General features: G+C 54.1%; 1 protein-coding gene across 1 annotated transcript; it reads left to right on the top strand.

Moving 5' to 3' along the window:
- Positions 1-4,057: 4,057 nt before the first annotated feature.
- Positions 4,058-22,252, top strand: SLC6A7 (solute carrier family 6 member 7). The gene is made up of 14 exons (XM_090288402.1): positions 4,058-4,194; positions 8,799-8,982; positions 10,644-10,775; positions 10,928-11,162; positions 12,871-13,009; positions 14,448-14,582; positions 15,457-15,560; positions 15,672-15,796; positions 16,465-16,577; positions 16,899-17,030; positions 17,512-17,611; positions 17,820-17,920; positions 18,498-18,665; positions 21,100-22,252. Exons 1-14 carry the CDS (start codon positions 4,162-4,164, stop codon positions 21,307-21,309), a joined length of 1,911 nt encoding a protein of 636 aa, XP_090144528.1. The 5' UTR covers positions 4,058-4,161; the 3' UTR covers positions 21,310-22,252.
- The last annotated feature ends 346 nt before the right edge of the window (positions 22,253-22,598 follow it).

Here is a 22,598-nt window from a genome sequence, read left to right on the forward strand (position 1 = left end):
GCAAAGAAACCCCTTGGACCTTCTTTAATCCAGCCTTCTCCGTGCTTGATTATGCAGGAGACCCTCCTGGCACTCCCAGCGTCCCACACTCTGAAGTGTGGCCATTCTGGGACTGGAAGGCCTCACTTCAGCTGTGACTCTGTGTAGTGGCAGGTTTTGTTGTCAGATGGCCTGGGCTCCAGCCTAACTACTAAACTGTGAGACTTCAGGCAAGTGCCTTAGCTTCTCAGAGTTTCAGCCCCCTCGTTTGTCAGATGGAAAAAAGTCCTCCAGCCTCTCTCAGAATTGTGTTCAGCACAGGGCCCAGGACACAGTAAGTTTTGGGTTTCAGCCACCTGCTCCTGGGGCTGTTGCAGCCTTGTGTGATAGGCTGGCAGGCCTGACTGATGTCTTAGCTACCCCACCCCCCAATGCTGAGGACAGATGGTGGCTGGGAAGATCGGAGGCAGGACAAGGCCGTCCCCAGCTACAGGAAGACATTCCTGGCAGGGCAGTAGCCAGGCCTGGCAGGCTGGCTGAACTGCAGGGATGGGGCCCAGGGGTTGTGTTGGTGGTCACCCGTCAAGTGTGAGTGCTGGGAAAAAGGGAACTTCCATCCCAAATGACTTCCAAGCAGTGCCACGGGCTGATGACATGGTGAGTTCCCTGTCACCTACAGACTTCCACCAGAGGCTGAGGGTTGTAATGAGAGACCCCTCATGTCCTGTTAGCCCCCAGTGCTAAGAGATGTTCCAGCTTTCAGCTGCTTCTGCTTTGCACATAAAGATGTTCAGCTTTCCTCCTGTTGTCGGGCAGGCTCTGCATTGATACTGGAGGCCCAGGCTCCTAATAAAAGTCAGATCTGGCCCATCTGGCCCCTGAAGGTCCTGAGCCTGGTCATGGCCTCTACAGAATCAGACACATGCCCATCAGCGCCATGTTTTGCATATTGTTCCCTCTCTAGACCCTTCATGCCACGCTGAGAACCTCAGTCTTAGGCAGGCCATCATTGATAGCTGGGAGACGGGTGTGGGCTGAGCAGAGATGCCACAGCTTGGCTCTCGGAAGGACTGAGCTCAGGGTTGGGAGTGGAGTGTTCTCATACAGGAGGTCTCCAGCAGCCCAGGGTGTGCGTGTGTATGACAGGCTATAATGTGGGGGGGCGGGGGGGTTGCAGAGGACTGTGGAGGTCCAGGGAAACCAGCCTGCTGCTGGGTGGCTTAGAGGCCCAGTAGAGAATGCAGAGCCTGGGGGCCCAGCAGGCCTAGGACAGGGTGGAGTCAGAGGGCAATCCTGTCTCTGTGTGGCTGCTCCGGAACCACTTCCTGGGAATCACACCAGATGGACTAGCGGCCTGGATCCTCATTTTTCACAGTCGCCACTCGCGGGTGTAACAGAACACATGCTCTGCAGTGATAAAGTCTGAACATTAAACCAAATTAAAAATGTTTATTTATATCTATTTAAAAATATCTTCCTATATAATAACAGGAAGTACATTTTCATCTAACTCTTTCCTTAAATTAGCACACATCTCCATTTTACCTTTGATGTGAGACCAGAAGAGAGAGAGGGAGAGGCTAGAATGGGGGAAGGAGATAGGCTGAGATTCACTGGTTTGGATTCCTAACTAGCTGTTTGCCAAGTAGTACCTGGACTTCCTCTGGGATGGGGGACGCGGACAGCGGTGGTAGCAATGGTCGAACATGCTCGGTAGCTGAACTTGTGGTCAGTTGTATGATTACAAACCTGGGGCTTCGGTGGGTAGAGTAACTTATGGGTCTTCCAATGTTGGGGTTTTGTTTGTCTTATAAAGTATAGACTTTTCCCACAATGGCTGTGCTTGTGGGGAGAGGGAGGCAGAAAGCTGTGATCTGAGGGCACAGGCTGGGTGGGGTCAGACTCCTAGATTCCAGACCTGACTCTGCCTCTACTCCACAGAGTGATTTTGCAAAATCCTACCTCTTCTGGGACTCAGTTTCCCCATCTAAAAGGTATGGGCCTAGACCCATTTTCACTCAGCCTCAGTGACTGTGTTTGAGGAAGACTAAAGGGCTGGCTCCCTACAGGGCTGGATCTGAGGGGAGCATGTGCTGCTGGGGAGGGGCCATAAAGAGACTCTGGAGCTAATGCCTTGCTTCTACTCCTTGTTCCTGTGGTTCTCTGTGCCTTCCAAAGGGTCTCATGAAACCTGGGTGCCAATGGAGGGGGTGGCTCAGCAAAGCTGCCTCCTGTCCTATAAGAGATGCGACAGGCCCTGGAGAAGGGTAGGGTGGGTCCTGCCTGGGCCTTCTTGGAATCAGGAACCACTCGCTTTTGCTCCTCCCCAGACACAGCCCATTACCCTCGTGGCTTTATCTCCAAAGCCAAAAGAGTCAGTGCTGTGTGTGACATCACACCTCTGAGACAGTTTCCTCAGGTGCCAAATGGGGGTGCATGGACCTGTCTTCCCAGACTATTAGAATTAACAATTATATACTGGATATGAGTTCATCTAATACACACAGTCAGGTCCATGAATGCTCCTTCCTCTATGTTCATGGCCAAGGGGCTCCTTTCTCCCGGGTCTGAACAGCCCCAGGGCTGCTCTGGGAGGCCGGGCGGCAAGGTAGGAGCAGCTGTGGAGGAGAGGCAGCCTGGAACAGGCCATGCAGGCCTTTTATCCAAGCTCTCACTTTGATCGAACCCCTTCCAACCCTGTACCAGGCTCCAGGGCTGTAAGCGGCAGCACCGATCTTTACTTTCCCCATAGGCCTCCTCATGTTGACCGACAGAGGAGTGACCCTATGAAATAGTGTCTCAGCTGGGACACGTCGAAGAGTAAAAGGGGCACAATTTGTAATGTATTATATATGCCAGGGTCACGAGCCTATGCCGGTTCCGTCGCACAAACCAATGCACATAGTCACTCTAGCTAACGATTTCCCACCCCTCACAACCTTCTAAGAGGTCAGCCAGCCAAGGGCTGGTCAATGGCCCATTTGACAGATGTGCAATCGTAACATTCCCATGATCATACTGCTGGCAAACAGGAGCCCAGGTGCTCATGGTCTAAGTCACAGATCATCACAACACAGCAGCACAGGCCATAACCCATCTCCTGGCCCTAACCTCCCAGTTCTACTTTCATCCCAAGATAAAGACGTGTGTTCAGAACTCTGTCCCTGGTCTGGAAGGTCTGCGAAGCCTCAACCTGTCACTGGTGTCATTCGCTAGCTCTGTGACCCTGAGTGAGTAACTTCACCTCTCTGTGCTTGTCTCCTTATCTGTAAAATGGAGATAATGCCATCTGCCTCTCCAGGTCACTGAGTTGCGGAAATGAGATCTAGCGCAGGATCTGGCACACTTTCCTTTAGTATTTTTAAAACATTTTTTAAATATTTATTTATTTGTTTATTTATTTACTTATTTATATTTTTAGAGTAAGGGGAAGGGAGGGAGAGAATGATCGATGTGAGAAAGAAATATCAATTGGGAATCAAGCCAGCAACCTTTTGCTTTGTGGGATGATGTCCAACCAACTGAGACACTGATCAGGGCAGAATTTGGCACACTTTAGGTGCTCTATAAATATTGATGGATTGAATGATTGGATAAATATCTGATTATGGTTGTTTTTCTTTTGTTGGCAGGAATGGGCAAGCCACAGTTGGTCAGTTAGTGCCCATGGGCATAGCCTGCCTCCCTCATTGCCCAGCTGGGGAAAGAGGCCCAGAGAGGGCAGGTAATTCGCCCAAGGTCACACAGGAGACTGTGATGGAGGCCTCCAGACCTCCAAGGGTTTCAGTCGCAGATGCGCACCCCCCCCACACACACACTCCTTACGCGTTCGGCCCCTCCAATCGCAGGTCTGCGCGAGGGGGCGCGCATCCCCCCACCCCTCCACTGTCTGTCCGTCTGGGTGTCTATGCGGGCGCAGGCGTGTACCCCTTCCCAGCCTTCAGCCGTGCGTAAAGAGAGGCAAGCAGGCGGTCGCAGCGCCCGGCCCGCGCCCCACACCCGCAGCCGACAGACGGCAGCGCCTGCGCTCGCGCCCCCCCCCACCCCCCGCCCCCAGCCGGTGCGCGGGAGCCGCCGGGGCAAAGGCGCGGTGCCGGCCAGCAGCGCAGCTCCTGCTCTCTCGCTCGTTCTCTGCGCGGAAGGGAAGCCAAGCCAGGAAGCCCCAGCAACCTGCCCTTCAAGATGAAGAGGCTTCAGGGAGCTAAACTCCGAAAGGTAGGGCACGAGGGCGGACTCGGGGCGCACCCGAGAGAGGGGTGCAGAGGCTCGCTCTCATAGAGGCCCCAGGAAGGTGGGGAGGGCACCTGGTCCCAGCTCAGAGATATGGGAGAGGCCGGGCTGAGCTGTATTGCATGGAGGGGCGGGGTCACGGTGTATGCCACCCCATACCACCCCACCCCCGTCTGAGGGTCGGGATATAGTGTGATTGAGCCTGAGGTTCACTGGGCTAGGATCGGGCGAACAGGTGTCTGCAATCCCAGGAGGCCGAAGGTACAGGTGGCTGGGGCCATTACCCACCCCTCTCCAATTCGCCTCCCATTTCCCCTAGGAGCTGATGGGGGAGGGGGGCGCGTGTTAGAATAATTGAGCACTAGCCTTGAACAGGACAAATTTCTGGGTAGTGGGTGGAGGCGTTGGCCTGGTCCTCCTCTGGTTCCTCTAAGCTGAGGCAGCCTCCCAGATCCAGCAGGGGCCCAGGCTTTCCTGCCCTTGCTCCTGCCTGCAGGACACACCACCTGCTCTCTCCCCACTCCCTTCCTTCTGGAAGCTTTCATGTCCCTGTTAAGACCCCAGGCTGCCCCTCAGCAGGGCAGAAGGAAGCAAAGGCAAGGAGTGAGGAACTTGGAGACCCAGGGAATATGGGGGTGGGAGGTGGCACAAGAGAGGCGGCCAAATCCCAGGGCCCTGGGCCCAGACCTAAGCCCTTTCCCACCTGGTCCTGTGGGGCTGGACCTCCCAGCCAAGTGGCATGGGCATGGGGATGGAGTGTATCAGGGCAAGTTTTCTGGCTTTTGGCTTAAAAGTACCAGTCCCAGCCAAGGAATCAACTTCAGGGTCCTATTTCTGCAGATGTCCCTTACTCTGTCCATGGCTTTGAGCAAATATGTTCTCTAAGCTGGGCCATTGCCTGTCCATCCTCTGTGTCAGAGCCCCAAAGCAGGCTCTCCTGTCACAGGTGCTGCTCATAGGGACTGGTGTTATTCACCACTTCCCACCCCCAAGGGTCTCCCCCTTTTATTTAAGCTCCGTACCCTTGGACAGCTGCATGGAACTACTGTGATAAGTGGGTCCTTTTTATTCCTGATGTGAGTGACTTCTTAGGGTCATTCGTGGGTCCCTTGGGTCTTGAGTCCTGCCTCCTTCTTTTCCATTCTCCTCCTCTTCCCTTTCCTCTCCCTCGCCTCAAGAACCCCTGCCCTTCACTGCATGTTTTGCAAAGCCTTATCTCATGCAATCCTCCAAGGATTCTGGAAGCTAGATCTCATTATCCCCACTTTATAGACAAGGAAACCAAGGCATGGGGTGGGGGGGTTTCAGTTTATTGCTTTCCTGAAGGTAGGCTGAGCAGCCTGGAGCCAGCAGAGCCACGGGTGGGGCCCCCTAGCCTCACGGTACCCTCCCTTGGCCTGAAGCAGAAGGGGCAGGGGGGCAGGAAATGTCAGTTATCAGAAATGAGTACTGGGCTAAGTAAGAGTCAGGGGTCTGGATCCTGGTCTTGCTCTGCCCTTAACTTACTGTTTGACCTTGGGTGCATCCCTTCCCCTCCCTGAAACTCAGTTTCCTCATCTGCACAATGATGAACCTATTGACTCACCCTGCAGAAGGTATGAGAGCCTTGGCTTGGGCAGTCCTACTTCTCCCAGCCCCTGGCGCTGCTGGTGACCTCTATCTGCTGGTCCCTAAAGGAGGGGGTGCAGGTCTGCCAAACTCAGGTGTGTTTCTGCGTGACTCTGGGTGGGAAGTCGGGGGATCTGGGGTGGCAGCCTCACACCCAGGTGGAAGTGTGAACTGGCTCATTAATCTTCTGGCCCTGCCCCTGCTTTCCTCTGTCTTCTGACTGGTTCCTCCCTCTCTGTTCCAGCCTCCTGGGATTCACTCCATGGTGGGGTTGGGGACTCCAGGTGGGCTTCACATTGGCTCAGCTTTGTAGGACCCCATCCCCTGCCCCAGGAGGGGAAACAGCCTTCCTTCTCATTGGGGAAGGAGGGGGATGAAGAGCTGGCAGCATCCTGCTCTTGGAACTCTTGTCACCATGGAAACAGAGCTGGGACCCGCTCTGTGAACATAGAAGGACAGCAGCTTCTCAGGAGGGATCAGAGGAACCTCATTATCGGGCCTTCCTGCTAGCTGGCCTGGATGGGGCTGGGGGGGTCACAGGGTGACAGGCCTGCCTCACCACCCAATACCAGTATCAACGGGCCCTACCCCATGCCTCCTGGAGCTTTCCTAGGAGGGAATGGTTCCAGAGGGCTGGTGCTCATGCAGTCAGTGAGGGAGGCTGGGGGGAAAGGGCATCAGGGGGAAGGGAAAGTTTCAGATAGGTCTGCGAACTGCTACTGCCCGAACCCCAGCATGCCCAAGATCACAGCTCAAGAACCTCCAGGCACATAGTTCTTTCAAGTCTGGGAGCCCAGTTACTTGAAAAGCAGCTTCTTCACTCTCTTCATTATTGTCACCATCACTCATAATCATGCCAGGCTGTCCCAGTCACCACTGCCCCTCGGTCCAATAGCCAGCCTCAGGCAGGACCACCCCCATGGTCATCGCTGTCACTGAGAGTCAACCCAACACTGTAACCACGTTTCTGTTACCAGAGCCCATTGCACCAAACCCTGTCACCACAGCCAGATACCTCCAGTCCTGTGACGCCTGCGCTCTTCATCCCAGCAATGCTCATGTGACAGATCCCCAGCAAAGCCCTCTCTGCAGCCACCTGATTTGTGTGTAGACACTTACTTGGTCTGGTGCCAGGAAGTGCAGTTTTAGGGGAACACACAAACCTGGTAGCAGCAACTTTCTGAGTCCTGCATGTGAATCTGATCTGGTTTTCGGCCACCGCAAGCGTCTCCAATGAAGTCTCTTTGGTGAATCGTGCCTTGCAAATCAGAGCCAGGAGACCACTAGACGGATATTGTCTAGACCTGCATTTCCCCAGGTATATGCTAGTAGGCCAGCTCCTTGAAACCCTTTTCTTAAACAGGATTGGAAAATACTGTCTCTTCCAGCCCCTATGTGGAGAGTCACAGTGTATATTGGTCCATTGAAGGATCCCAACAAGTCCTGTAGAAAAGAAACCTGTTTTACCTTGTGTTAACGCAGCTTTCCCCAAAGTCCTTTGAATCAAGACTGATTTGTTCCACTGAACATCCCAAGGGATGTGTTTTTGAAGACACTGACCTATCCAATCTCCCCAGTGTCCAGATGGGGAAACTGAGGCTCAGAAGACTCTTTCCCAACATCATACAGTGAATTGGCACAGACATGGGACTAGAATTGTCAGGAGACTCCCAGTCCAGTGGAATCACTGTTTTCCACAACTATTCCTCAGCAGGAAGCCGGGAATCCTTTCTCTGAAAACCATGGATGTCATTTGATAATTTGCCTTCTTTGCAATTCCATCCTTTTTTGCCATAAGGTGAGACTTACGTCCTGCTGCTTTCTCCTGACCCATTCCTGGAATCACTTCTGGAAACTGCTCTCTGAATTTTAGGTGGTCATCCTGGGATCTTTGCTCTTCCTCCCAAGCCCTACTAAGCCCAGGCCAGCCCATGGACATGCTAACTCATCTCTCGGGGCCAAGATTACAAGCAGCTGATCCATCTCCTAGCCCGAGCCTGAACAGAGAATGCTCAGTGGACTTCTCTGCCCTCCTTGAGTCACAGGAGGGGGCCTTAGGGACAGCTGGCCTCCATTCCCTACTGTGCATACATCTGTCCTCCAGTGACAGGAAGATTTTGCAAGACAGATCGGTGCTTAAGTAGCAACTTCCTGCGTATGAACTAAAATGCACAGTCCTCTGTAGCCCACTTGAACATAAATCTAATCCCTCCTTTGGGGGAGCCCAGGGTCCCTCCAAGCCCTCTCCTCTCTATGCTCAGGGCTCCCAGCTCCTTCCTCTTGTCCTCATGTAACTGCTTTTCCTGAACAACCTCCCGTTTGGCCACCTGCCCTTTGGACACGCTCCAAACTGTGTCTTTCTTAAAAGATGGTGCCCAAAAGGGAGTAGCCAGACTTCAGCGCTGGTGTTTGAAGACACGGGCTTTAACGTTGGGAAGCTCTGGGTTCAAGACCTAATGCTCCCACTGGCCAGCCTTGTAAAAACCTCAGGTGTGTCAGGGTTCCTCTTTGACCCTCAGTTTTCCCCATAATTAACATGAAGCTTAGATGAATCCTTAGCTCACAGGGTTGTTTTGAGAATGAAATCAGGTAATGTGAGTAAAAATGTTTAGTGCAGGGAGCATATGTAAATGCTCAATACATGGTGACTGTTGTTAAGATCGTCATCATCTTCCTCATCATTGTCATTATCTTCAAAGCAGGACTATCCCTCGATGTGACCTCTGTGTTAGCCACACTAAGAGCAAGGTCGTTTTCTTAGAACCTGAGCCTCCCTGCTGGTCTCATAAGTTTGCAGTCACCTAAAACCTCGAGGAGCTGCTGCACATGGACCATGGTAGCCCAGCTGAGAGAAATTGACCATCTGATCCTACGCTGTCTTTCATGTAGCCCCATTCAAGTTCATGTGCTCCTATTGGTGGTCCCAGTTCTAACCTGACCCCAACTTTCTCCTTCACCCTTTTGGTCTTTCTTATTGGCAGCCCATCACCCCAGACCTGCTGATGACCCCCAGCGACCAGGGTGATGTAGAACTGGACGTGGACTTTGCTGCAGACAGGGGGAACTGGACAGGCAAGCTGGACTTCCTGCTGTCCTGCATTGGCTACTGTGTGGGCCTGGGGAACGTCTGGCGTTTCCCCTATCGCGCCTACACCAACGGCGGAGGTATGGGCCTGAGTTCACAGCCAGTGATGGGTCAAGGCTTGGGTAGACTGAGGTTTGAAGTGGCCTTAGCCACTGTCTGCTGTTTGACCTTGAACAGAATTAGTTGAAAGTGGTTTCATAGCAACCTGAGGCCGGAAAGAGGGAGCTCCTCTGTCTTGTCCCTTTGCATCACTTGGGCTCGCCTCCCTCTCTCTGGGTCCCAGCATGGGTGCCCATATAGTGAGCCCTGAGCACTGGGACTTCCTGGCCCTGAGTGGTGAGCAGGGAGCTGCCTCTGCTTCGTGCTAAAGACCTGCCTCTGCCTGTCAGTGATCACTGTACTCTCAATATTCTCCCCACCTCCACCCTCCTCCCCTCCTCCAGAACCTTGTTCTATCAGTGATTCCTGCTTGTGAATTTTCAGTCTGTCCTCGCTCCTGGTTCCTTTCATTGTGACTGCAAACACAGTCTTCCATCTTAAACAAATTCTCTGTTGTCCCTGCTTCTCCATCAAGCGACTGTTCTAAGTCTTATTAACAATAGCTGGGGTTGAGCACTCCCCATCTGCCAGCCCTGGGCCGTAAGGCTTTCCATGCCTGTCTCAATTACAGCCTTACTGGGTGGGCACCGTTGTCCTGATGAGGAAGCCGGGGCTTGGAGAGGCAAGGTTCCTTGCCCAAGGTCACACAGTGGCTGACCCAATGTCCCAGCCCAGGATCATCCTCTGTAGAGCCAATGCACTCCCACCAGCACTCCATATCTCCTCCAGTCCCACCAAACTCGTTAAAGGAGCGCATATGGGCAGGGCGACAGAAATCAAAATAAAACTAGATGAAGCAAGGACAGATGAATTAATGCGTCCGGGAAGCGGAGGACTGGAGTTGCCCTCTGAAGCTCCAGAAACTTCATAATATCCACAGTTCTCTCTGCTCTGCAACCTCTCGCCCCGCCCCGACTTCACGCCTCTTTCCCTCTGTATGCTGACCTCATTTTTTCCTGGGACAGGCTTCCTCCTTGCAGTTGGGGTGGCCAGAGACAACTCTGGAATGATTTCATCCTCAGAACTGCTGTCTCTGAATAAATCTATTTAGAATTGCAGGGAAGGTCTTTAATGGGCCTGACCCGGGATACGTGCCCATGAGGAAGTGGGCAGGGGTTGGCTGGTGTGACTGGCAGCCCCTTCAGAGCCATATGGTGGTGGGAAGTTCTCTAAAGGAGTTGGCTGCCAATATGAGAAGAAAGGGGGAAGGGATGTTGGGCACATGAGACCACAGGTGGCAGCCAGGAGCATCTGAGGTGGCAAGATGGGGAGGGGAAAGGCAAGTAGACTGGAGGGTTGATTTCTACACTGAGGAGTTTTCGCTTTCTTCAACAGGGAATTCACTCATTCATTCATTCATTCATTCATTCACCGGTTCATTCACTTGCTCAGTGTCTGCTCTGAGCCCAGCCCTGGTCTGGGCACTGAGGCTACAGAGGTGAGTGAATCCCCACCTTTCCCTTGGCCCTCAGTGATTGATGGTGAAGAAAAAAAGAAGAAGAAGAAGACAGCCCCAATCCACATGAGAAATGCTCCCTGAGGTTGCAAGTGGTGTCCACTGGTCAGGGTGGGGCTGGGTTGGAGCTGGGCTTCGGGGGAGCTGACCCCCCGAGACCCTGCCCACCTGTCCTCCTCTCTGCAGGTGCCTTCCTTGTACCCTACTTCCTCATGCTGGCCATCTGCGGCATCCCCCTCTTCTTCCTCGAGCTCTCTCTGGGCCAATTCTCCAGCCTGGGGCCCCTGGCCGTCTGGAAAATCAGCCCCCTCTTCAAAGGTGAGGCCTCAGTGGCCCCCAGGGTGGTCTGGGGTTGGGGAAGGCAGGGTGGTTGTCCCGCTAACCTCCAGAAAGTGATGGGTTCACAGAGGAAACACAGCCTGGTCCACGGGAGGGCTTGGCCTAAGGGCAGCACCCTGTCCCCACACCAGGAGCCGGGGCGGCCATGTTGCTCATCGTGGGCCTGGTGGCCATCTACTACAACATGATCATCGCCTACGTCCTCTTCTACCTCTTCGCCTCCCTCACCAGCGACCTGCCCTGGCAGCACTGCGGCAACTGGTGGAACACGGACCTCTGCCTTGAGCACAGAGGTTCCAGGGACGGCAATGGGGCGCTGCCGCTCAATCTCAGCAGCACTGTCAGCCCCAGCGAGGAGTACTGGAGGTCTGGGGGGGTCCCAGGCCCTGCAGGGGTGGGGGGAGGGCAGGGATGAACCCGAGAACCCCAGGGGCCCAGCGTGTGCCTCAAAGGTGCCAGTGTTGGGTGGACTCTGGGTTCTAATCCCAGCTCTTCCTCTGAGCAGCTCTGTGACCTTGAACAGTCTATTTGGCTTCAGATGCTTTATCTTTAAAGTGGGTATGATGATAGTATTTCAGAGGGTTGCCATGAGGACTAAAGAAAAGAAGGCCGGTACATTTTGCCATTCAGCCTGGTAGATCGCAAGTGCTCAATAAATGCTAGCTGACAGTAATGATGTTGGTGATGATGATGATGATAACAGTAATAGTAACCTTCTGGAGCCTCAGTTTTCACCTTTGTAAAAGGGGGATGATAATAGTCCCTACTTCATAGGATGTCATCCAGTCTGTCACGCCTTCATTCATTCATTCTTTCAATCAATATTTATTGAGCAATGACTGTTATTAGTAAGTAGGTAAAGAACATAACATCAGCCAGGACCACAAAGGAAGGGCCATTTCTGGTTAGTTTAATAGGAGAGATTAGGTTTTGGTAGAGGAAGGGATTGTTGTGAAAATTACACAGTTAATGCAGACGAGAGCCTTCTCATAGAGCCAGGCATGTTGTGAGCCCCCAAAGATGGTGGGTGTCGGGATGTCATTACTCATCAGCCAGTCTGAAAGCCCCACTTTATAGCTGAGAAAAACCAAGAGGCTTGCTCAGTACTTGGTGGAAAAGGCAGCACTGGAACGAACTAACCCTGCTTTTTTATTCTGTTCTGGAACATTCCAGGGTAGCTGGGTCTCTGGGTAGGGATCATTGGCTGACCAGAGGACACAGACCAGATACCCCAAAATCTTCACCTGCCAAGGGCTGCTCTTGGGAATCTTTCCCCAAGTGGACTCCATGTCTTGAAATATTCTAGTTTCCAACCTACATTTATACAGTTCATCCACTCGTCTGTCTAAAGACCACCCAAAGTGTGTGCACCTGCTAAGGAGTATGTCTGACTAGTGGGAAAGGACGAGCTTGGGTCTGCAGCTAAAAGCCAAAAAACGTGACGTGGGGTCCAGCAGCTACTGGGCTTGCCATAGCAACACCACGACCCACTGCATCAGTAGGAGTACAGGCAGAAAGCAGACAGGACTCTCACAAGGCTTCAGCAAAGGGAGTTTAGCAGAGGGATTTTACAGAGGTGAGGGAATGCACACAGAGAGGTGAGGCACCAAGAATTAGCAAGAGGGTCTGCCGTCACCTGCCTGAGCCAAGGAGGCAAGCAGAGGGACTGGTGGTATTGGTACCAGGGAGATTTGGAGGCTGGGAGGAAAGGCCACCCAGTAAAAGCTTGCTGTGGAAGAAGGCAGTCACAGCCAGGCCTTCCGATGGTGTGCTTGCACACATGTGTGCCTATGCATACGGACACGTGTGTATGCGAATACCCTGAGCCCTTCCTCCTCCCACCCTCCAGTCTCCTGCTGGTGCCTCCCACTAGCCAAACCCAAAAGGAAATGGAAAAGGAAGGCAGGCTGGGTGATGTAGAGGTCAGTCTCCTGGGTGCAGAGCTGGTCAGAGGACAGACCAGAATCAAATGGAAAATAGCCAGGATTGCCGCACAGGCTGGCCATGGCTGTCCTCCAAGTCAGTGGAGCATGGCGGCGTGACCAGAGGACACTCAGACCTTCATCTTCCACAGCCGATACGTCCTCCACATCCAAGGCAGCCGGGGCATCGGCAGTCCCGGGCAGATCCGCTGGAACCTCTGCCTCTGCTTGCTGCTCGCCTGGGTCATCGTGTTCCTCTGTATCCTCAAGGGTGTGAAGTCCTCAGGCAAGGTGAGGCCTGGGAGGCCCCAGCGGCCTGAGGGGCTGGGAGGAGCGAGGGCTTCCTGGAGGAGGCAGGGTGTGGATTGAACCTAAATGGATGAGTGGACTTCAACTGGGAAGAGGAGAAAGGAAAGTGCATGGAGGTGAGGATGGGGGGACACTGCCTGAAGAAAGATGTGGAGGTAAGGATGGCCGTGGCTAGGCTGGTTCACTAGATTAGAAACTTGCCAAGAGCAAGAACAATCTATTTTTCAAGTTTGTATCCTTACCCAGTGCTTGGCACTTTGAAGAGGCTCAGCAAGTGTTTCTTGAATGCTTTCAGGGTGGTTCTATGAGTCAGAGTTCTGTAAGAGGCCAGTGACCAGAACCCAGTTGTCACACTCAATTGGAAAGTCCAGAGTGTGTGCTTCAGGCATGGCTGGATCTAGGGGTTTAATGAATGTTATTAGGAATGTGGTTCTCACAGCCTCTCAGCAGTGCTTTCCTCTGGAGCGGCTTCCTTCTCAGGCTTCATTCTTTATGCGGTTATCTTAACAGCTCTGGGCTACACTTTACCTGCTTAGTGGAGGGTTTGCCCTTTCCCCATGTTTGCCAAATCCTAGACGTGAGTCTCACTGGGTAAGCTGGGTTGCAGTACCGATCCCTGAACCAGTCACTGTGGCCAGGAGGGTGGAGTGCTGGGCCTGGGTCACATGCCCACCCCTGGAGCTGGGACTGAAGTCAGCCCAATCAGGAAAGTCAAGGGGCTGTTATCTGAAAAAGGTCAATGAGATACTAAGCAGACAAAGCCACAGGTGTCCACTTCAGGTTATAAAGGGCAGGAAGGCCATAAAGCTGTTTCGGAAGGACGTGGAAACTTGCATGGTTTACTTAACCATTTATAAATTAGAAGTTGTCCCTCTGCAAAGTGCTCAGAAGTATTGTCCACTTGGAAGAGAACCATTAAAAGAAAGACTACAAATTCAGAGAAAAAAGCATTTAGAAAGAGAGGAAAAGTAATTTTAGTGCAAGCGAAGGCAATGAGGAGCTGGGACTCGATGGTGCCTATGGAGGGCATGGCTGGAGGTTTGGGAACGGGCAGAGACAGGACAGAGGGGAGCCTGGGAATGGGCAATAGCTGATGACCATGTGGGGTGGATTTGCTGGGGACAGTGGACATGAGGGGCAGGAGGCTCTTCTAAACTCCAGGGGTGGGGTGATGGTGGCCTGGCTGGGCTGCAGGGACACTGGAGGGAGTGGATGGATTTGGGACAGCCTTGGGAAACAGTGACAGGACTTGGTTGATGGGACCAATGTGTGCAGGGCAAGAAGGAGGAAGTGGGGAAGGGAAAAAAAGTGTCATAGGTTGATGGCTGTTGTCGACTTGGGGAATATGATGGGTATTTCTAGAAGAGGAACAGGGCAAAGTAAGTCATCCTGCCTTCCTTCCCCACTTATCACCTCTCAGGTGGTGTATTTCACGGCCACGTTCCCCTACCTCATCCTGCTCATGCTGCTGGTCCGCGGAGTGACCCTCCCAGGGGCCTGGAAGGGCATCCAGTTCTATCTCACCCCCCAGTTCCACCACCTGTTGTCTTCCAAGGTGAGGCCCTTGGGGCTGGGGTGTGGAAGGAGGGGTCAGGCCTGAGCTGGGAAGTGGAAAGATGGATCTCTGGGGAAAAGTGGGCAGAGGGTAGGAATCCCTCATGTGTTGAGCCCCCAGTACCAGCCACTGTGCTCAGCACTGTATTTTTCATTAATTGTTCTTGACAATTCTATGAAGTAGTCATTATTCTCCCATTTTACAGATGAGACCCCAGAGAGTTAGAGATCAGCTTTCAGTCACACAGCTAGGAATTGCAGAGCTGGGATTCTAACCCAGATCTGTCTGACTCCAAACCCTAAGGAGGGCCTTAGTAATAATAATGGTCACGACAGTGGTGCTGATGGCTGTCATTTCTTATTTGTTGACAAATGACTGCCTAACCCCACTCTTAGCACTTTGCATGTATGTAGTCATTAAATCCTCAGCACCACCCTGTTCCTATCCGCTCATTGCAGAGGGGCCTGGGGCCCAGAGAGGTGAGGCGGCTTGCCCAGGCTGAACAGCTGGAAAGTGATAGAGCTACGGTCCAAATCCAGGTCCCTCTGCCTTCAGGAAGGAAGTGCAAGGGTTACATGAGCTTGTGGTCCATGGGAATTTACATGAGGAACTACCTCCTTCAGAACAAAACCAAGCATAGAGATTACTTTCTAGGCCCTAGATGAAACTGAGGCACAGGAAGGCAGAGTGTAAGTGTGCAAGATGGGCTTGCTCCCAGCCTGTGTCACTTGTGAGCCAGGCCATGCCCCATGCTGTCCCAAGACCTATCGACTGGCTCTCTCCCCACTTCCTTCCTCCTGTTTCCTTGGCCCCCTGACACCACAGTGTACCAGCCACTTCTCTTTGCCCTCCATCTGCATCCTTTCTGCCACAGGTGTGGATCGAAGCTGCCCTTCAGATCTTCTACTCCCTGGGTGTGGGCTTTGGGGGTCTCCTCACCTTTGCCTCCTACAACACGTTTCACCAGAACATCTATCGGTCAGTGCAGCCTGCTGGACCCCAGGGCCGGAGCCGGGAGGAGAGAGGCTAGCTGGGGAGGGCCTCTTGGAGTGAGGCTCACCCAGCCTGCGCCTCGACTTCTCCCGGCAGAGACACCTTCATTGTCACCCTGGGCAACGCCATCACCAGCATCCTGGCGGGCTTCGCCATCTTCTCTGTGCTGGGCTACATGTCTCAGGAGCTGGGTGTGCCTGTGGACCAAGTTGCCAAAGCAGGTGGGCAGGCTGCCCAGCCCCAGTGCACAAGGGTGTGTGTCAGGCACAGTTGGGGCTGGGAAAGTGAACCTCGGTGTGGACCAGTGAGGTCATGGATAGGTATGTGGAGTGCGTGTGTACACACATGTGCATGTGTGCACAAATGAATGTGTCTTAGCTGGTCTCTGGTGGTCGTGTGCACTAACCTGTGTCTGCAGAGAAATAAACTTCTGTATGAGAGTGTCATGTTTTGTCACATCTTATCAACTCGCCTTGCTTGTCCAAATGAGTCATATCCTGTACTGAGATGTCTGTGTGCAAGCGAATCAATGGTGTGAGGGATCTTGTGAATCAGTGTCTTGTGCTTCACCTCTGAGGCCATGGGTGTGTTAGTGGGATTGCGTGTGCAGATGGTTGGGCACATCAGTGTATTCAACTGAGCTGTTATATTTGGGTCTCGTGTTTATTCATGTACTCATTATTAATTCATTTATTTTGTCAACTTATGTTTATTGAGCGCTGACAATGTACTGGCATATGTCCCAGGAGTCAAGAAAGTATCAGAAGTGTGCAGTTAGTGGACATCTTGGGGTTTGCCCAAGTGGATGTAAGCGACCACGTGTGTCTGAGTGTGTGTGGGGGGCCAGTCACGTCCCCCAGGCTGCTGACCCCGTGTGCCCTTGGCCCAGGCCCCGGCCTGGCCTTTGTCGTCTACCCACAGGCCATGACCATGCTGCCTCTGTCACCCTTCTGGTCCTTCCTCTTCTTCTTCATGCTGCTGACTCTTGGTTTGGACAGTCAGGTGAGCCTTGTCCACACCAGTGGGTGCCTCGTGGCATGTGTGCTGTGTGTGTGCTGTGTGTCTGTGTGTGCATAAGATGTATGATTGTGTATCTGTGTGTCTATGTGTGAGTGTGATATGTGTTTCTGTGTGCATATTTGTCTGTGTCCCTGATGTGTATGATGTTTGTGTGTGTCTGTGGGTATCTGTATGTGTGTCTATGTGTAATGTGTCTGAGTATGATATATGTGTCTCTGTGATATGTGTGTATCTGTGTGAGTGTGTGTGTGTGTTGTATGTGGTAGAGGCAGAACTCTGACCCTCCTCCCCCCTCTACCCCAGTTTGCCTTTCTGGAGACCATTGTGACAGCTGTGACAGATGAGTTCCCATACTACCTGCGACCCAAGAAGGCCATGTTCTCAGGACTCATCTGTGTGGCCATGTACCTGATGGGGCTGGTCCTCACCACTGACGTGAGTGGCTTTGCAGGGGGCTTGCTGGTAGGCGAGGCTGGGAGGACACCTGTAGCAATGCTGGTGGCCAGGCTATGCATTCCCCAAGCCACCCATTTTTTTTACCTCTTTGGGAGGAACCTAGACCACCCCAGCCCTCTCTCCCGAAGGCCAGCCTGGCCTGTCACCCAGAGCCCTGGCTTTGGGGTCTGAAAGACCTGAGTTCAAGCCTCGTTCCTGAACGTGCTGAGTGAGCTCAGGACAAGTGTCTTCACCTCCCTGAGCCTGTATTCCCATCAATAAAATGGGCATCTGCATCTAGGGTTGCAGTGAGACTCAAATAAGGTGCTGCATGTACAGGGCTTGGCAGGTAGACAGTGATACCCTGGCCTCAGCTTGCTCCCCCTGCCGACCTGGCTGCTTCCTGCCTGGAGAAGGGGCTACAGCGAGAAGCCAGGCCATGATGAAGGGACCTCAGAGCTGTCTGTGACTTGTATTCCAGGGGGGCATGTACTGGCTAGTCCTTCTTGATGATTACAGCGCCAGCTTCGGGCTCATGGTGGTGGTGATCACCACGTGCCTCGCTGTCACCCGGGTGTATGGTGAGAGGGGCCGTGGGGAGGCAGACGTGAGGCTCCCCATGTGGGAGATGGGAGTCTACCCTGGAGCCCCCCAGTAACTAGGTCCCTGGTCCCAAGGGCCAGGGTTTCTGGTTGGGGCCATTGGAGCAGAGGAGGGGGCTGCTGGAACACATGGGGCCTGTGGGTGGGGCCTGTGGGTGGGGCCATCCTTATCTCCTCCCCGGTGCAGGCATCCAGAGGTTCTGCCGGGACATCCACATGATGCTGGGCTTCAAGCCCGGCCTCTACTTCCGGGCTTGCTGGTTGTTCCTGTCCCCGGCCACGCTTCTGGTAACTGGGGTGGGAGGGAGGGCTGCTGGCTGGGGGCCCAGGGCTGAGGACAGGGCCTTTCTGGGCATTCAGTCTGGTAGGGGTGTCCTCTCCCAGAGTGGATCTCCATCAGAGCGGAGGGGTGGGTTGGGACCAGGGTCAGCTCTGCTCCCCTCCCCATTAGTGCCTCCAGCTTTTGTATCGGTGCTCAGCCTCATCCTGAGTTTGGTTGGCAAAACGAATGGGGCTTTCTCAGCCTCAGGCCTTAGCACTGGGGCCCTGAGGCTTTCCTTTCTCAGCCCTGGGGTTGGAGCAGGTCAGGCATAGACCATCTCAGAAATTAGGGTGCTTCAGAGCTGGGCTGTCTCAGGCCTGGGCATTGGGCGAGCTCAGGGCAGAGCTAGCTCAGGCCTTGCCAAGGCTCTAAAATGAACATGGACCATCTCAGGTTCTGGACCTCTTAGGACTGGGCTATCTGAAGCACTGGGTGTCTTTGGGCTGGGCTTCTTCAGGCCTTAAGGTAGCTCAGACCTGGGTTATCCTAAGCCCTGGGGCCAGCCCAAGGCCCACTGTGATGCTGGGAGCCCCCTACCCGCAGGCCTTGCTGGTGTATAGCATCATCAAGTACCAGCCCTCAGAGTATGGCAGCTACCGCTTCCCAGCCTGGGCAGAGTTGCTGGGCATCCTGATGGGCCTGCTGTCCTGCCTCCTGATCCCAGCCGGCATGCTAGTAGCTGTGCTTCGAGAGGAGGGCTCGCTCTGGGAGGTGAGTCAGCCATACCCCTGCCTACTCCTGGCCTTCCCAGCCTGTGGCCTGGCCCTGGGCCCACCTGCTAAAACAGAAAACATTTGTACCAACACCTTATCCAGGGCCTTGCAGGCTTTTCTTTTACCAAGCTACTTTTAAGAGCAGTTTTCCTAACCAGTAGCTTGAGCTATGAATCAGCTCAGAACCACTTGGGCCAAGGTAGGCTTGGCAGGCCTGCCCTGTGCCCCCCCCAGCCCCCCACATCCTACAGGGCCTCTTGGGGATCAATCCAAAGATCCCCAATGTCAGACAATGCTTGCTTGTCTTGGGGAAAAGACAAGGGACTTGCCCAAGGTCAGGACTTGAACTCTGGTCACCAGCCCACAGCTTCCCTTTGGAACTTAGGGTCAGAAGGCAACTTTTAGGGACCTTAGAGGGTAGGCTGTCACCCTCCTGCCACGTCCAGGAAAGAGATGATGGCATGAGCCCTCCTGATGGCCAGGGCTTTATAGAGACACCCACAGGGATCTGCAAGGGAGGTAGTGACCTTTTGTGGGTCCGAGGGGCTTGCTGTCATGCTGTGTGATCATGGAGAGGTCCTGCCTCACTCTGAGCCTCAGGGTGCCTTTTTTGTACTGAGCCCTTCACCTCTGAGGCCATGGGTGTGGAGTCCTCTGGTGGCAAGAAGCTGTGATAATGAGCAGAGCTGAATGAGCCTGCTGGCCCCAGAGAGAGCCTGGGGATCCCTCCTCCTACCCCCATGCCTATCAGAGGTGTGCTGCATCCAGCCAGTACTGCCTGGGGAGAGCTGATTGTTAAATATTCAGGAATGCTGTCAGCCAGTTGTTAAGCTGTTCATAGCTTCAGAATGACACTGGTGGGAATATTTGCACCATTGAAATTGGCTACAAATCAGGCCCCCTGCACCCTGCAACCCCCTCCCCAGCCTTCCACCTGCATGCTACTGCCCCCACTCCCTGTAGAGCACCACTGACCCTCAGCTGTACCTCACCCCACCTTCATGTCTCCACCTGGGCCGAGGCTCAGAAGTGAATTGTGGCCACACCACCCAGACTACAGCGGGTCCTGCAGTCCAGACACTACTCTGCCTCCAACTGCTGTATGACTGGGGGCAAACCCCTTGCCTTTTCTGAACCCCAGGAGTCCCGCCTGTGCTACTGCAGGAAACTTGTCTCCTTGCTTGAGAGCTAGGGAATCTGAAAAGGGAAGGAGGAAGAGGGGTTGCTCAGGGTGAAGGGCTCCAGCACCCCCCCACCCCCACCCCGTGCTCATGGTTCCCAAGCCTTGCTGTGCCTCCTGACTGCTCACAGCCGGTTGGAGAGGCATATTGTTGGGGGTGGTGAGCATTGCAGAAGAGTCATTGCCCAGCTCCAGAGTTCCACCTTCGGAGACCAGGGCTTCCAGCACTGGCAGATACCTGACCAAATTGACAAAGGGATCCATATTGAAATCTAAGGAGAGCGCATTTCAGGCAGAGGGACAAGTAGTGCAAAGACCCCAAGGCAGGAGGGGCTGGCATGTTTGAGGACAGCACAGAGGTCAGCGTGACTGGATCAGAGAGGGTGGAGCGAGAGTGGCAGGAGCTGAGGTCAAGGAGGTGGACAGGGGCCAGGAAAGGGAAGCTATGGGGAGCACTTAGGATTTCATTCCAAGGAGATGACAAGCCATTGGCAGGTTTCTGAGCAGTGGGGTACCTGCTCTTCATAGATTCTAATAAGTGTCCCCATGCTTGTAGCACAGAGCCGTGCTGGGCGCTGAGCTCAGGGCATCACACACATTCTCTCCTGTGCACCCGCACCCCACAGGCTCCCCTTCCTGTGGGCTGCCTTTCCTCCTTGAAGGGTCTGGGGCCCTTCTCCCTGGCAGGGCAGAGGGCTTGGGGAACATGGTTTGGGGAAGAGAAAACTCTAGAATGTCCAGGCTTAGTGATCATCTTAGCTCCCTCCTTCCAAGGAAACTGGGGCTCCTAGAGGGAAAGTTCAGATGTCAAAGTCAGAATGAGGCTGAATGTCAGATACTTGGAAGGTCAGCGGTAATTCCTGCCTCAGTTTCCCAGTTCATAGCTCTTTCCCTAAAGCTGCCAGCTCCTTAGGACTAGGCGTTTGGTTGGGGGGCCAAGAGTGGGCTCCTGCATTGGCTGCCATGTAATCATAACCACAGCCACCATTTGCTGGGCCTTACGCACCCCACACAACCCAAACTCGGCATCATGAGTCCCAAAAAGAGCTTAGATTCTGTGCCCAAAGGCCACCCAGCCCATGAGTGGCAGAGCAGGAGTCTCATCCCTCCCAGGGGTGAGCAACAGCGCCCCATCCCAGAGGTTGTTGTAAGGACTAATCCAGGTGATGTGGGAAGGTCTTGGCCGGTGCCCGGCCCCAGGAAGCCTCCTTGAGCACTGGCTGTTTTCACCACCGTCTTTACTCTGCTACAGAGGCTCCAGCAGGCCAGCCGGCCAGCCATGGACTGGGGCCCATCGCTGGAGGAAAACCGGACAGGCATGTACGTGGCCACGCTGGCCGGTAGCCAGTCGCCCAAGCCGCTGATGGTTCACATGCGCAAGTACGGGGGCATCACCAGCTTCGAGAACACAGCCATTGAGGTGGACCGCGAGATTGCCGAGGAGGAGGAGTCTATGATGTGAGGCTGGAAGCAGATGGACAGGAGGTCCTGCCCCTGTGCAAAGGCAGCCATGCCCTCTGGGGTTCGGGGAGGCTTGAGGCTGCGGGTGGTTGCCATGGTGATGCCAGTCCCCAGTGCAAGTCCTTTGTGGCCTCTGCCTCTCCTGAAATCCGAACACACACACACACACACATACACACACACATAAGAAAGCTGGGAATGAGCCAACTCAGCCCTCACCTCACAAATGGATAAACTGAGGCCAGTGGGGAGGACTTGCCTGAGGTCTTATGGGAGAAGAGACTGAACCCCAGGCCTCCTGACCAGCCAGGTCCCTTTCTTGTGTGGCAGCTGGCACCACCCTCTCACCTGTGTGCAGGCCCAGTCCCCTTCCTTTTCTCAGGGAGCCTGCCCCCCACCCTTCAACACCACCAGAATCTTGAGCTGGGTAGGGACACTCAGGGTGGATGAGGCCCACCAGGCCCCAGGCATCGAGGATTAACAAGTCAAGTGGGAGAAAGACCCCCGTGGGTTCAGGTGTGGGGCCAGGTTTCCTGGAGGAGGTGGGATTTGAGGGCTCTGGAGAATGGACAAGTTTGGAAAGAGAGGAAGAGGAGGGCACGGTGGGGAAGGCCTCTGTGGGAGAGGCTGACTCAGCCAAAGCGAGATCTGAATTTAGCCTCCTCCTCCTCCCCTGAGGCCAGGAGGCTGCCTACCTAAGGCAGAGAACAAGGACGTAAGAGCAGGAAGTTACCAGGTTAGGACAGGGTTCAAGTAGTAATGAAAAATATTGGGGAGGGGGAGCCAGGGACATGGGGTGGGCAGGGAATTTGCATGATGTTTGTGCTTTAGATAGAATGTTGTCCTGGGTCAACGTGCAGGGTAGATTAGAGGGGGCAGGGTGGAGGTGAGAGGCCTGTGGAGGACAGGCAAGAGGGGCTGGTGGCCTGAGCTAGGGGGATGGAGGTGGGGCTGGGGAAAAAAGGGGACCCTGCACTTGCGAGCAGGGCCCTGGCTATGACAGAGGGAAGATGCCTGACACGCACAAGCTATGGAGACGGGAATGGGGTCATAATCAAGACCCAGGGCCCCTCTCCTCCCTCTCCCGTGTCCTGGTGGTCCTCACTGTGTGCTCCAGCTCCAGGCGCACTGCTGGAAAATTGGCCTTGGCTATGGATGACCAGGGCAACTAGGAACCTTGGACAGGGCCCACACATATGGCTGACTGGACCTGATGCTGCCCACTGTGCTCCAGGACATGTGGGCCCTGGGCCCAGGCATGACGGTGGGTGGAGACAGAGCAGAGAACAG

This window comes from Furipterus horrens, unplaced genomic scaffold, assembly GCF_987537825.1.
Source record: "Furipterus horrens unplaced genomic scaffold, mFurHor1.1.pri manual_scaffold_10, whole genome shotgun sequence".
Classification (NCBI taxonomy): domain Eukaryota; kingdom Metazoa; phylum Chordata; class Mammalia; order Chiroptera; family Furipteridae; genus Furipterus; species Furipterus horrens.

Excerpts from the sequence above, each read along its gene's own strand:
- SLC6A7 (XM_090288402.1), top strand. The coding sequence starts at position 4,162 with ATGAAGAGGCTTCAGGGAGCTAAACTCCGAAAG. Across the intron at positions 10,776-10,927 it reads AATCAGCCCCCTCTTCAAAG|GAGCCGGGGCGGCCATGTTG; the intron begins GTGAGGCCTCAG and ends TCCCCACACCAG. Across the intron at positions 15,797-16,464 it reads GGACCAAGTTGCCAAAGCAG|GCCCCGGCCTGGCCTTTGTC; the intron begins GTGGGCAGGCTG and ends CCCTTGGCCCAG.